Source organism: Stereum hirsutum, assembly GCF_000264905.1.
Source record: "Stereum hirsutum FP-91666 SS1 unplaced genomic scaffold STEHIscaffold_16, whole genome shotgun sequence".
NCBI lineage: Eukaryota > Fungi > Basidiomycota > Agaricomycetes > Russulales > Stereaceae > Stereum > Stereum hirsutum.
Window position 1 is genome coordinate 517,296 of NW_006763146.1, and position 14,038 is coordinate 531,333.

General features: G+C 52.0%; 3 protein-coding genes and 1 non-coding gene across 4 annotated transcripts; 2 read left to right on the plus strand and 2 right to left on the minus strand.

The window, feature by feature from the left end:
* Positions 1-133: 133 nt before the first annotated feature.
* On the plus strand, positions 134-1,776 carry STEHIDRAFT_65384 (phospholipase C/P1 nuclease; the record flags this gene model as incomplete). The annotated part of the gene is made up of 6 exons (XM_007308667.1): positions 134-215; positions 357-709; positions 740-899; positions 965-1,217; positions 1,272-1,459; positions 1,559-1,776. 6 exons carry the CDS (start codon positions 134-136, stop codon positions 1,774-1,776), a joined length of 1,254 nt encoding a protein of 417 aa, XP_007308729.1.
* Positions 1,777-4,568: 2,792 nt separating this feature from the next.
* STEHIDRAFT_65365 (choline transport protein) lies at positions 4,569-6,582 on the plus strand (the record flags this gene model as incomplete). Its single annotated transcript, XM_007308665.1, has 8 exons — positions 4,569-4,635; positions 4,698-4,800; positions 4,854-4,909; positions 4,977-5,402; positions 5,552-5,662; positions 5,728-5,915; positions 5,982-6,093; positions 6,149-6,582. 8 exons carry the CDS (start codon positions 4,569-4,571, stop codon positions 6,580-6,582), a joined length of 1,497 nt encoding a protein of 498 aa, XP_007308727.1.
* Positions 6,583-6,917: 335 nt separating this feature from the next.
* Positions 6,918-7,003, minus strand: STEHIDRAFT_t241. Its single transcript has one exon. It is a non-coding gene; the product is annotated as a tRNA-Gln (tRNA).
* Positions 7,004-7,146: 143 nt separating this feature from the next.
* Positions 7,147-11,045, minus strand: STEHIDRAFT_141889 (uncharacterized protein; the record flags this gene model as incomplete). The annotated part of the gene is made up of 3 exons (XM_007308825.1): positions 7,147-8,716; positions 8,868-9,618; positions 9,746-11,045. The coding sequence occupies 3 exons, from the start codon at positions 11,043-11,045 to the stop codon at positions 7,942-7,944; spliced, it is 2,826 nt and encodes a 941-aa protein (XP_007308887.1). The 3' UTR covers positions 7,147-7,941.
* Between the last annotated feature and the right edge of the window lie 2,993 nt (positions 11,046-14,038).

Sequence of the window (14,038 nt, forward strand, 5' to 3'; positions counted from 1 at the left end):
AATTTTACATTGATCTGCTCTTCGCTACGACCACATCGACGATACAGCTTCTACCACTCACCAGGGCCTCATCACTTCGATAACCGACTCGATTTACAGCACACACACTATCGAGTAGACCACAGCAAACAGCATGCGGATAGACAAGCTGTCTGGTTTGACGGCCATTGCGGCCGTGAGCTCGCTCCCAGGAGCTTTGGCTTGGGGTGCTGCAGGTATGTGCGTTCTTGCTCCACCATGGAACATGCTCTGAGGCAAGAGCTGTCGACCATGTCGGCGCTGCGTCTTGCAATTCCATAACTCATCACATCTCTACTATGACCGATGAACTAACGCTAGACCGCGATTGCGCATAGGGCATGAGATTGTAGCCACCATCGCTCAAATGCATCTATACCCACCCGTTCTCCCCATCATCTGCTCCATCCTCAACCCAGACGACATCCACTCGCTCGTCAACTCCTCATCTGACTCAATCCCAACCCCGACCTCAACCGCACCATGTCACCTTGCCACAGTCGCCGCCTGGGCCGACACCGTTCGTCGTCAACGCGGCTACGGTTGGTCCGGAACCCTGCATTACATCAATGCTCTCGACGATCATCCTTCCGAAACTTGCAAGTTCCCGGGCGAGAGAGGATGGGCTGGCCGTGATGGACATAACGTCCTAGGTGCAATCCGAAACGTGACGGACCTGTTGCAGGAATTCGTTGAAGAGGTCGGAGTGGATTTGAGAGAGAAGAGGGGTTTGGTGGGCGCGCTTGGTCGAGTGGATGATGCGGAGGAGATGTTGAAGTTCTTAATACACTTTGTGGGGGATATGCATCAGCCTTTGCATCTCAGTGGAAGGGAGAGGGGCGGGAACGGCGTGAAAGTTCATTGGGATAATCGAGTGACTAGTATGTCATTTCGCTTCAAAATATTTGTCTCCCATCTTCTTGCGCTTACGTGAACTGTTTGTTAGACTTACACTCACTGTGGGACGGTCTCCTGATCGCGAAAGCTCTGCGTAGCATCCCCTCGAACTACACCCGTCCACTCCCCGTTCCAGGCATCGAAGCCAATCTCCGCGATACTATATACGATCCTTTCATCCGCAAGATCATGTGGGAAGGCCTCGGTGTGGGCCCCCCCAGCGAAGTTCGCGGACGTTGGGAATTCGAAGCCGAGGAGTGGACCGAATGTCCTGAATTTCCCGAATTCGGCACCACCACCTCGTTCTCGTCTGACAATACGGTCGAGACGAGTGCCACCGGAGGCATCAGCATGAGCTGGATGCAGACGGTGATGGGATATATGTGGCCGACATGGACATGGGTCACAGGTCAGAACGAGAGGAAGAAGGTGGAGTTGGGATGGGACGACAATGTTCTGTGTCCCTACGCCTGGGCGCAACCTCTTCATCAACTCAACTGTGACCTTATCTGGCCACCTGAGATCGACGAACCTCCTTACAACCGTGATGCTCGCTTTGGCCGGCATTCCTCTTCACTCGAAGAACATGGACACGAGGAAGCGCACGGTTGTGGTCATGGCGCTTCGTCTGCTGCAGAGGAAGTTCGCGAGTGGCAGGCATTTATGGACGGGAAGGTTGATGCGCATGCGACAGCTCCGAGAACCCCCTATCTCGAGCTGGATACGCCAAAGTACGCGGGTCGCATCGAGAAAGAATGGGTGCTCGAGAAGTTGTTGGCCCAAGCGGGCGTTAGGTTGGCTGTGATATTGAACGAGCTGTTCATGCCTTTGGTGGAGGAGTTCGAGTTGAAGTCGGAGTGAGCACCGCGCTGGAGGTAATACCTTACCGGTGCAGTGTTCGTTTAGAGCGCGGCCTGAGGGTGGTGATGGACGCTCATGATGGATCGATGTATATGCTTTCGGATATATCTAGTAGCTTGCACACGGCGCTATTTTAACGGGATATCCATAGTACAGAATATGTATATTAGTGTATATAATTGTTGGATCTTCGTCTTCGGCACAAATGCTTCAACCACTGACAACCAAAAAGTGGAAGTAAGTTACTCTCGGGATATGCCGTGTATTCCACGTGGCATCATTCCATCCTAATGTCTTCTTGTGTCTTCTCCTTCTCCGCCAACGAACCTCTAGGTCTTTTGTCCCAACATTCTCACTTCTTCGCACACCTGAGATGCAGGTATATGTTATGATACGAGCGCTGAATTAGTGTATCGCTTATCGTACTGCCCACGATACTAAGGATGGACGATGCGGTGGCGGTCTGCCATTGATCCTGTTGTTCCACCCGATTTGGACATGCCTCTGAATCTCATAGGCTCCTGAACTATTCCATGTGCTTATATTCTTACCTGCTTCTACCATTGTTACCATCAGATCCTGGAACCTTGCATGTCCGTTTGTTCTGTGTCTTATTGCGCCCGCTGCATTCTTTCAGGTGGAGCTTGAATATCCATGTTCGAGGTATATAAGGAGGGCCTTAAGCCTTCTTCTGCTCCCCCCATCCCTTGCACTGACGTCCATCTGAACCAGTTCTTTCTCTCCTCTGCTCATTGGCAGTTTATATATTGAGAGGCGCGTGGTCTACACTCCTAGTAACTATATACATTCTCTTTCCATCGACCATCTTACGCACTTCCTTCGCTTACGATCTCTCTCTCTTGTTTATTAGCTGCTCTGTCTCGCTATGGCACTTTGAGACCACATGTCTAACACCTGTGAGTTAATCTAGGCACGATTTGTTCGCTCTGCGACCCCCGCGGCCAGGCTCTTACCCCCGAGTAAACTGCATGCAGCCTTGCGGACTTGGTTGTTTTAACCTCCGGTGGCTTCGTTCTCGGACGGTTTCTGGCTGGTCGTGACACGCCAGTTGGGGCTATAAGTGCCTATCGTCGACAGGGCTACTTGACTTCTATCGGCGCGCCGGGAGTGTAGGAGGTTTAGAGACGGCTGTTGGTCCGCTTCCCATAGAATCTGCGGGTTCGAGGGTGCGAAATAAGGAATGGTATTGAAGGCAGCCCTTGCGACCAACCGACGTCTGTCCTGTTCAACTGATTATTTCTGACCAGTGCAAGTTTACTCCTGCTCGTTTGGTGCTACTCCATGAGCGCGTCGTGAAATAGCTCCGGAAGGCGGCAACTACCTCTGCCCAAGGTGCGGCAATATATTTTTATCTCTCTTCGTGTCTCCCCTCCTTCGTCTCCTTCCAGTCCGCATGTGGGCTATCGGCTGATATAGTGTTCGTTATATCTAGGACGATTCTCTCGAGCGTCAAGACTTAGACCAAGCGTCAAAATAATGGCTGAAAGGCGCAGGCAAGTCGCGTCGCCATCGGAGTGGTCATCAACAGAAGAAGACTATGGCTCAAGAACGCCAAGATGATACACTTCCGCCGAAGAATACAGTCCAGGGTCAAGACTATGTTAAGGTGCGTATCCTCTGGTCTAGGGAGATACTGTTTCTGTGCAGTTCTCTCCCGGCGTCGGCCTCTTCGTGGCTCAGAGGACGAGTACCTTCCGGGGGAAACCAGCAGACGCTTTTTGCCTCCTCGTTTTTCCAGTATAAGAATCATAATGGTTATTTGGTACCATATAGACTCACAAGCGAGATGTTCAGCCATGAACTCTGGGATGGTCGGGATATGAAAAAACACGGGATGTCACTACTTTTGCTTAGTGCCGAGACTAGCGGAGACATCCATAAATTTTCTGTTGCGATAAACAAATCATCGATCATCCTCAACGCCAAGTTTTCCCCCGAGTTGTCGCCCGCCGTCTTGACGCCGTCAAGTTTAAAGCGGAGGCATGGCTTAGATTGGGAATGAAATTGTGGCGCCGCGGCATATAAGTCTTAGTCTGGATCTCTTTCCCGAAAACATTTTCAACCTCGTTTTATACATTTGACCTGTCCCTTCGGAGCGCAGCGTTGTTGGTTTGTGGACGCCAATTTATACAGCGATCTTCGCCCATGGCCAGGAGCGATAAGGACGATAAGAAACTCGCCGGTCATTTAAGTTGTATTGTGGCGCGCCACACCATTATCTTCAACCTCCATGAGCGTCTGCGAGCGCTTGAAGTTCTTCACTTACCACACTTTACCACGTTACGTTCATACCATCAAGCACATGCACAAATCCCTCGTAGTCTCCTGGCCCCTGGGTGCAGTTATGCTCCCGAATTGTTCTCACCCGTGGATTTTCTTTCTGGTGATAGGCGACTCGGCTGTCTGTCATCCATGATCCATGGGGCTCGTTCCCTTATCGCAGTGAACTTCTTGCCTCATCCCGCCGGCGAACCAGTCCCAGCTTACCTCAAAGAGTAGGAAATGTTGATTGCTACCAACGACTGAGGCGCTTGTTTTTCTCTCTCTGTTCTGTACTTCCATCTCGTCAGTAGCTACTCGGGCTGATGTCGACGATGACGGACTCGGATTTGAAGACGCGCGACTCGTCATCTCAGGATAAGGACCTTGAGAAACATGGGCCTCCTACGAGTGTTGCAGTGATTAATGCTAGTGGTCATGTAAGTCTCATGTCTTTTTTTTTGCGCAGAGACTTCTCTGGTACGTCATACTTACGGGAGAGTTGGCTTTTTATGCAGGTAGACCAGCTGCAGAGGCAGTATGGTGTGCTGAGTATATGTTCGACGGCTCTTACGATCGGTAGGCTTGCGCTTCACTTCCTTGGATATACGACTCTGATGTCCAGTGATACTGTTACCCAGATAATGCGTGGGTCGCAATGGGTGGGAGTATCACCATCGCTATTCTCAATGGTGGACCTCCCGGTGTCATTTACGAGTTCATCGCTGCTTGCTTCTACTATGGGTGCGAAACGACCTCTGGCGCTAACTCATTGAATTATACTAATGCTTCTGCAGCTTCATCGCTGCCTCCATAGCGGAACTTGCCAGTGCTATTCCATCCGCCGGTGGAGGTGCGTTCTGCTCACCAACCTCATGCCAACATTTGCTCACGCACCTACATTTCGATTTCCCTGATAGTCTACCACTGGGCCTCTGTAATTCCTGGTCCGAGCTGGGGTCGAGTGCTCGGCTTCTTCGCCGGCGCCCTGAACTTCTACTCATGGCTCTTCGACCTTTCTTCCATCGCTTTCATCCCCGCCAACGTTCTCGTACAGATGTACGCCATCTACCACCCTGACCTGGCCATCGAAGCATGGCACGTCTTCATTGCCTTCGTCCTCGTCAATATCCTATGCTGCGCCACCGTCATATTCGGTAATAGGTTCCAGCCGGCGTTGCAGAGTCTGGGGCTGTTTATGGTAGTGGTGGGCGGATTGGTGACGGTCATCGTGCTTGCTGCGATGCCAAGACAGCACGCAAGTAGTTCGTTTGTGTGGAAAGATTGGGATAACGAGACGGGCTGGAGTGGAGGAGCGGCGTTCTTGACTGGTGAGTACAGTTGCCGTCCATCACCATGCTGTCGATGTTTGTTGAGATAGGGTGTTGACGGTGTGTTGACTGTCGGATTTGAAGGCATGTTGAACGGGTACGTGTCGATCCTGTGATATGTTAGTGGCCGTGAAACCCGTGCTTATTGGTGTGTATCGACAGAGCATTCACTATCGGCACTCCGGACGGCGTCACTCACATGGCAGAGGAGCTCCCCAATCCTCGTCGTGATCTTCCCAAGGCCATAGCTGCCCAAATGACCCTTGGAACTCTTAGTACGTCTTTTTAGCGTTATTTAAGGCACATATCACTTACTGTACTCCGAACATGATTTTCACAGCTGGTCTGATCTATGCCATCGCCGTCATGTATGCTATCTCGGATCTGGACGCTGTCATATCCAGTAATGGGTCGTTCCCCATCGCTGTAGTCTATGCTCAGGCTACGGGAAGTAATGGGGCAACGTTCGGCTTGCTGTTTATTGTGCTCATATCCATCTTGATTTGCACGATGGGGACGTATATCACGGTATGTGCCACTCCACTCTGTCTTTTCCTTACCTAGTCTCAGTACTCACATGAAACGTCATGCTAGTGCGGTCGTATTTTCTGGGCACTGGCACGAGACAACGTCACTCCTTTCTCAGCCTTCTTTTCACAAGTCTCCACGAAATGGAGTTGCCCTATACCCGCCACACTCCTCTGCTGTAAGTTCACTTTTCCTCTCGCTTTCCCCTTCATAAGCACTTACCATCCTTCCAGTCGTCTTCAGCATCGCCCTCGGCGCCATATCGCTAGGCTCCAAAACCGCCTTCACAGATCTCGTCGGCTCCTTCATCATCCTCTCCACCCTCTCCTTCCTAATCCCCATCGCCGCCCACGTCCTCACTCGCCGTTCCGCGATCCCCTTCGGTCCCTTCCAAATGCCAGGTCTCATAGGCTACACAGTCAACATCCTCGCCTGCCTCTTCATCGTCTTCACCGTCATCATCTATTGCTTGCCGTACGGACTGCCGGTGACTGTGCCCACGATGAACTACAATAGTGTGATCTTGGTGGGCTGTTTGTTCATCACGGAGTGTTGGTGGTTGGTGCATGGGAGGAGAACGTATGAGGGGCCGAAGTTGCCGAAGATGGATGAGCTCGGGAGGGTCGTTGGGGAAGGCGAGAAGGGGGAGATTGCTGGTGTGCTGTGAGGCGCATGGGAGACATTTTAGAGGATTTACTTTTTTGGTGTTCGCGTTGGAGTTGGGGCTTTGCCTAACTGTAGACATATCTTGTAATATTTTTATCGCTTTACATGACAAGGCAGTGATAGCGTTAAGCTTGGGATGGCCATAGGAATAAGTAACGAACGTCGACATCAAGTATATGATGACCTACAAGCGAAACATGACGACGGCCTAGTACCACTCACGCCGTCCATACACACCCATACTTCCTCAAAAATAACACAACCTCACAAACTAGTACTACACACAGACGAAGAGGCAAAGGAACAAAAACAGAAAACACAGTTTCGACATGGCAAAGGCCATACCAGGGTTCGAACCTGGGTTACGGGAAGATTGCACAGTCGTCAAAATCCCGTGTACTAAACCGCTATACGATATGGCCATACAACATGACGAGGCGTCAAGTATATGACAAGCTCTTCAGATGACCTATCTTCGACGTTCAGCACCTCTCCCTCACTCGATATCTCCTCATCTTGATCCCCCCACCTCGTTTCGTTCTGCCACTTCACATCACACAAATACAAGGAAGTAAATATATATTCAAGTCCGACACGATTCAGAGCCTTCCTTCTTTCTGTCCGTACCGTACTATACTTTCACTTCACTTTCACTTCTCCCTGCGTACGAGCCTCCACGCCAACGTATCTGAACACGTCAAAGACAAAGAAAAAACCGAAACTCATACCGATGCCGATACCCAAATATTGTACACTAAACGACAAACAGCGAAACGGACAAACAAACAGAACACGATGCACGAGTCAAATTTCAAGGGATCAAAGAGTCAAAGGAGCGGGGTCACGATCGAATGACCTAGTCGCGGGGAAGGGAGGGCAGAGAAGGGAAGGGAAGGAAAAGGCATATTAAAGGCCAAGGAGTCCTAAGTTGGAGGATGAGTATGGGTGCGAAGGTTTCTTCGTTCGATTCAGTGGAGAGAAAGTGAAAATGAAAAATGAAAATGAGAAATGAAATGAGGATGAGAGAATCAATGCGACGAAGACGGGATGCGAGATGAAAACAAAAAAGGAATGGAGGAGAACAAAGAGATTGGATGTATCTGGTGGTGACGATCTCGAAGTTGGCATCGAGTTCGATGAATATTTGAACTGGACCCAACGACAGACGAAGACACGACAACCACCAACGTGGACGAGAGGCGAGAGAGATTCGGAAAAAAAATGGGGAAGGAGCGGGGGATTATCGATAGGCACACACACAACCAGAAAAGAAAATTCAAACTCTACACAGTCCCACTTCTCTTCTCACTCCCCTCCCATCATCCAAAAAAGAACGAGACGTCGTGAAGCGCTGAACGCTCTACTTCTTCCCCAAACTCAGCGCCCTCATACTCTCCTCCAACATATCCGCCACCTTCACACCCTCTCCCTTCTCCGTCTTCACCGTCGCCATCGGCTCAGCCTTACCCATCCTCGGCGACACCGGCTCGGCCTTCACCCTCGACATGATAGGCTCACCCTTCATCTCCGCCTTAACCGGCTGCTTCTCATCCACATCAACAACCCTAACCACCGCTCTCCCCTCCAACACCCTCTTCACCTTATCCGCATCGATACTCTGGTGCTTCTGCCCACCAGATGCATGCGAATGCCCAGCACCAGCTCCAGAATGCCCAGACGAAGAACCTCCGGAGAAAGCGTCCCAAAACGCATTCCCCAACCTGCCCAATAACGTCTGATGCGCCATAGCCGCAACCATCGCCTCCTGCCTCGTCGGCATCGGTGGCATACCTCCCACGCCCGGCGTTCCCAGATGCGGAACACCCGACAATTCCGGCTCCTCCTTCTTGACCTTGAACGGCGCCGCCGCCGTCCCACTGCCACCGGTATGTTTGCCGGCCAACAACGCGGAGAGCGTCGACGAGGAAGGAACGGCGGATCGTTTCGAGTCGGTGAAGTAATGCGGCTTGAGGTTCGAGGCGAGGCCGGTGAGACTCGGTGGTGGGGATGGCGAGCCCGAGAGTGAGGAGTGAGAAGAGGAGGGAGAGGGGTGTTGGTGCGGGTTCGAGTGTTGGATGTGTTGCTGTTGATGTGCTTGTTGTTGAGCCATGCGGGTCCAAAGTTGCATGCGATAACTGTTGTTTGTTTGTTCGGTATGTTGTGTATTCGTCCAGTCGATCGGTCATAAAAATAAAGGCCACAGAAGAAGCAAAAAAAGCACGTGGTGAGCCTCACGAATTCAACACGTCCAGGGAATAATTTTGAGAAAGAAGAAGATGGACGTACGCATCGAGCATCTTCATCGTAAACATATTACTCTCCGCAAACGCATCGAACGGCTTGCCCGCCCCCGCAGCCACCTTCGCCCCATTCGTACCTCCAACACCAAACAATCCATTCCAATTCGCGCCTCCGTTCCCTCCAGCTCCGGAACCATTCAGACCAGGGTTCATATTCTCCTGCAACGCAGGGCTCCTCGTCGTCTTCCTGTTCGCATTCGCGGGCTTTCCGCTGAGAGTGTTACTGAGGTTCGGGTTCGCATCAGGTATGAGTGTCGTGTGCACGGGTGTGAACCCGAGCGAGTTCGCCCCGCCCCAGAAGGCGTTCGCGCCGACCCTTGGAGAGGTAGGCAGATCCTTCTTCATGTTCGGCGTCACCAAGCCACCAGTGCTGGGAAGTGAGGGAATGGGTGAAGTAGAAGGACCAGCGACAGGCGCGAGCGCAGGACTTGATGGCGCACTGAACAGATTCGGGCTCTGTGGTGCGTTGATAACGTTCAACGTTGAGTGAACGGAGCTGGTCGCGGAAACGGGTGAGAGGAAGGGTGATACGGGCGGGAGAGGGCCGGGAGGGGGAAGGTGTGGAAGGGTGGTGGCGGCGTCGGGATGGTCACGTGCGGCGAGGAGGACCTTTTTGAGCTCGGAAATCTCTTGACGGAGGGCGTTGTTCTCGGATTTGGTGGAACCGAGCTCGGTGCGGATGGCGTCGATGAGGCGGTCGCGTTCAGCGATGTCACCTTCGAGAGTCGAGATGTACTCTAATGCATCGGGGAATACAAAGAAAAAAGGAAAAGGAAAGTCAATAAAAACAGTATTGATGAGCACACGAGGTATAGATGGCAAAGGGAACACCAAAAGTGGAAGTGAGGGAAACGGCGAACATACCTTTACGCCTAACACGGAAATTGCGGGCGCTAATCTTATTCCTGAGCTGCCTCTTCTCCTTGCTGCTCATCTTCTTGTACTCCTCTGGGCTCGGCCTCCAATCGTCGTTCTCATCGTCATCGTCGTCCCTCTCCCTCTTTGCAGCGGCGGTGACCTTCTCCACCGGCGCGACGGCCTTCTTGACGCTGACGATGGTGGAGTTTGGCGCCGAACCGCCGGTAACGCGCACGACGGAGGACAGCGGCGGCGTCTTCTTCGCGATCCCGCCGGACTGCACAGTGCCTCTCCTACCTGCATTTCCCCTACCACCGACCTTGACGGGCGCGATGATAGGCTCAGACTCTACCTCAGGCTTCTGCGACTCGGCATCGTCTTCGTCGTCCTCGCCGTCGCTCATCTTCTCGTCGTCGTTAGTCGAATGATGGGAGGAAAGTTCGGCGGGTGATGCGGCAGAGGGTGTGCCCACGAGCTGAGGATCAATAGAATAAGACTGCTGTTGGGCAGCAGCGGCGTCCGATTGGCTGCCTCCAAAGCTAGTACCGGCGCTGATGCTCTCTGGGCTACTAAAGCTTCCGGCCGCACCAAATGCGTTCGGGTTAAAGCCCGCAAAGAAATCGTACGGTGCGGGTGCTGCGGCGCTCATGCCAGACATCGACATGGAGTTGTCGATCTTGGTGTACTCATCATCGAGGAGGTTGAAGTTGAACCAATCGGTGGTCGCTGCGTTGGTGTAATCCACGATGGAAGGGTTGGAAAAGAAGCCGGTCGAGGGTGGTGATGGGAGGGAAGAGAAAGGGGCAGAGGGTGAGTGGGACGAGCCGCGCGACGAGGAGCCGCCGCCGTTGTTAGAGGATGGGGCGGCGGTGGCAGACTGGGCGAAGAGGTCCATGTTGAGGAAGTCTGATAATTCGGCGGCGTTGGGGTTGTTCGTCGCGAATGGCGACGGCTGGAGCAGGTTGTCTACCAGCATGACTCTATTGTTCGAGAATTTCTGCTCTGTGTCGATGTGAATATCAGTGTCGGCGTCGGTATCGAAGGGGGTGAGCTGGTCGTCGTTGGCGGCGTCGATGAGTCGGTGGGGGATGAAAGATGGATGGTGGCTGTTGATGGGAGAGTTCTGGCTGAGCGATCGGGAGGCTGTCAGAAAGTGGCGCGTAGTGCGTGGCCTCAAGCCGAGCTGACGTAAGCCGGCCTTGTTGTTCCTTCGTCTTCCGAGAACTTCCTTACCGGGCTCTTTCTTTCCCCTTTCGGTTCCTTTCTTTTTTCTGTGTCCGGTTTTTGGCCCCTTCCCGGCCGCCATGAGCCTCGGAACGTGCTCAGTGCTCTCCTCACCGCTCCCTCAAGGCATCTCATATCGACTCATCTACCTTTTGCGCTTTGACCTTCCTTTCTCCTCGCATCCTCGTTCCCAATTAAAACTCAGATCACTGAAGTATGATCCTTCCCGACCGTCGCGTTGGCCGGACTTCCCACCGTGCACAGTCGCACTAGTGCTGGTCGGGAACCTTGTGCACTAGTCTCACTCAGCTGTAGTCCTCTGATGCGATGCTCTCAGCTGGAGAGCAGCGGCCGCGGATTGATTGGAGTGTAGAGGGCCATCGCCACGTACCTCTTGACGCCAGCCCTCCTTCTTCGTCTACCTTTCCAGTGCTCTCAATATATCAGCTGACTAGTCCTGACCAGCTGAAAAAGGACATCTGTGCTGGCCTCGATCTGCCTCCTTCCCGCTATTTGAGTCTTCACTGCAATCCGGACTCTGGCTATGATCTATGATAGGAGGATCGAATGATACTGACCAAATCGACTGTGCCTGCATACAGTCAACAGTTGGGATACTTGGCTTCTTTACGCCCTGCGCCCTTCAGTTCGGACGCGACATCTCTACATTGAGGCGTCCTTTCCTTCTTCACAGTCACGGCGAATACCTCGAAATCGACAATCAGTCTGATCTTGATTCTGATCCTAATCTTCTTGCTTTATCCTGATCCTAATCCTCTCGTTTTATCGTGATTTTCTCACTCTCAGCCTCTCACACTCCTGGGACACGATCCTTCGCCGTACGCGCGTGAAGCCCGCACAACAGATACGAGCCTGCAAAGGGACTTGAGAGAAGATCGTAGCGTGGAATGATCATGTCGACGAACTACCTGATCCTTTTTCGTGATCTTATGGATGGTTGGTCTCCGTTCTCTCATTCTCAGGTCTCACACTCCTGCGACAGCGATCCTTTGTCGCACGCGCGCGGATTCCGTCAAACAGATACAAGCGTGCAAAGGGACTCGGAACTGGAAAGAAGATCGGAGCGTGTAATGGTGACGAACTGCATGTAATCCACCTCGCGGATCGATGTCGATGTCGATTCTTTCCCTGCTGCTGTATGCAAGGTCCCGCCGGACCGTCTACCGACATCGACATCATACATGGACAGACGACGGACAGGCTGCTAGGTATCGCATCATCGCTGAACGATCGCTAGTTTCATCCACGTACGTCACCTTAAATTAATGGTTACATCCCGAGTCTTCAAGTCTGATCATACCCACGGGCCACTTAGGAAGCGTCAGCCCTCCATGGGTATCTTCATTTATTTCACTCGCTGTCGTCCATGCGCGCGACGTATTTGGATCCTCCTGGGCTCCCAGTTGAACTGTAGTGTATTTGCACCTAATTTTATTGCTGTTGACTCCCTCGGCTAGCCCTTGGCGTGTCCCCATTTATCTCTCAAGTAGACGTTCTCGTTTGGTTGGCTGTGCTACTTAGATATAGATAGCTTCAACGCCACTGGAATCCTCCTGTTCTTCATTGACGAGGATAACTTGATAAGTAGAACGTTCGTTAGGACCTGTGCGCCACTCAATCGAAGCCTGCGTACGTACCTCAGAGCACGAGCACGACCGTCAGTCATGGTTTATGATAAGTACTTCATGGCCCTATAATATTCTCAGTATCCACACCGAGTCACCCTACATCATTTTCCTCCCCGCCGTAAATGTCTGGTAGAGGAACTGGGTGAATTGAAGGAGGAGCGTGAGCCTGCTTGAGCGTGCCGTTTAAACTTTATTGTGGCACTGGCCAATCGGGAGAGTCCGGGAGCAACTTCCGGGGCGTCCGGGCCGGACAAGACAAACACTGTGCCCAGTCGAGTTGTCTTTTATTCTCAACCACCACTTACACGTCTTAGCTTCATCCCTACACCCATCTATAATTCTAATATGTCGTGCGCACGCTTCTGGGTCATCGAGGTGACTCAGAAGACATCCTAGCGATGTAGTTCATCGATGCGTATGATTAAGGATCGAGGGTGTCGTTTGCGGTGCCGGTGATTAGTGAGTGCAGTAACCCTGCGCGTCACTGTTTATGGCTGTTCATGGCCACAGACTCTTCGCCTTTCATAATACAATCAACATTCGAGAGTCGTGTTGAGCTCCTCAGTACCTCCATCTTCAACTCGGCAGACACGACCTGAGACTCCAAATATTCATGTTTGCTGTCGCGCACTCTTTCCTCATCTTGTTCTAGCTGTTGTTTTGATTTATTTCACCGTCCTTCAGTGTTTCCTGTGTTATCTGATGTGTTGTTGCTCAAGTCTCGGTTACAATTGTCTTGATCGTCGGTGCACCAGCATTGATTTTTGCCGCCAAGAAACAACTCCGATAAGCTTCTTTTCCAGCCACCGACTTCCTTCCTTCGCTCGCTCTCAACCTTCTATGTACTCTGATAACATGAACAGAATGGTTTGTATGGACAACTGGTGACGTGGACTACACGATAGCGCGTCTGGCTCCCCGGCTATACCTGTCGAGGACTGCTCAGATCCCGCAATCCCGTTCCCGCGCCAGCCTCGTGCTCTCAAGATTACCCCAGTTTGATCTTCTCCTTTTATTTTGTAGACGTTGTCGTCTCTTTTGGGATGGGGTGTGCTTTCCTGGGTGGAGTTGGTTCAAGATTTGGATGGATGGCGATGATGGGCATATAGTGTTGCCGGTATAAGATTCCAGTTGTGCTTGGAGCCAGTGCTATGGGCTGTGTATCTCTGGGTGAATGCACTCTATTTTGAAGTATGTGGCTTGGCCTATTCATTCTGTCGTCGAACAGAATCTTCGCGTATCTTCGAGAAGACCTGCTGATCCTTGACGTCGTCTGTCTTGTTTTTGCGATATCTCAGCGATCTATGCTATGTTCACTGGCACGATGCAGCGCATGGGCGAAGGAACAACTCGGAGGGATATCTACGAGGCAGCCTGTTGGAGAGTCTATTCGGTTCCGGTCAGTGGCTGGGTATTATAACTGGAG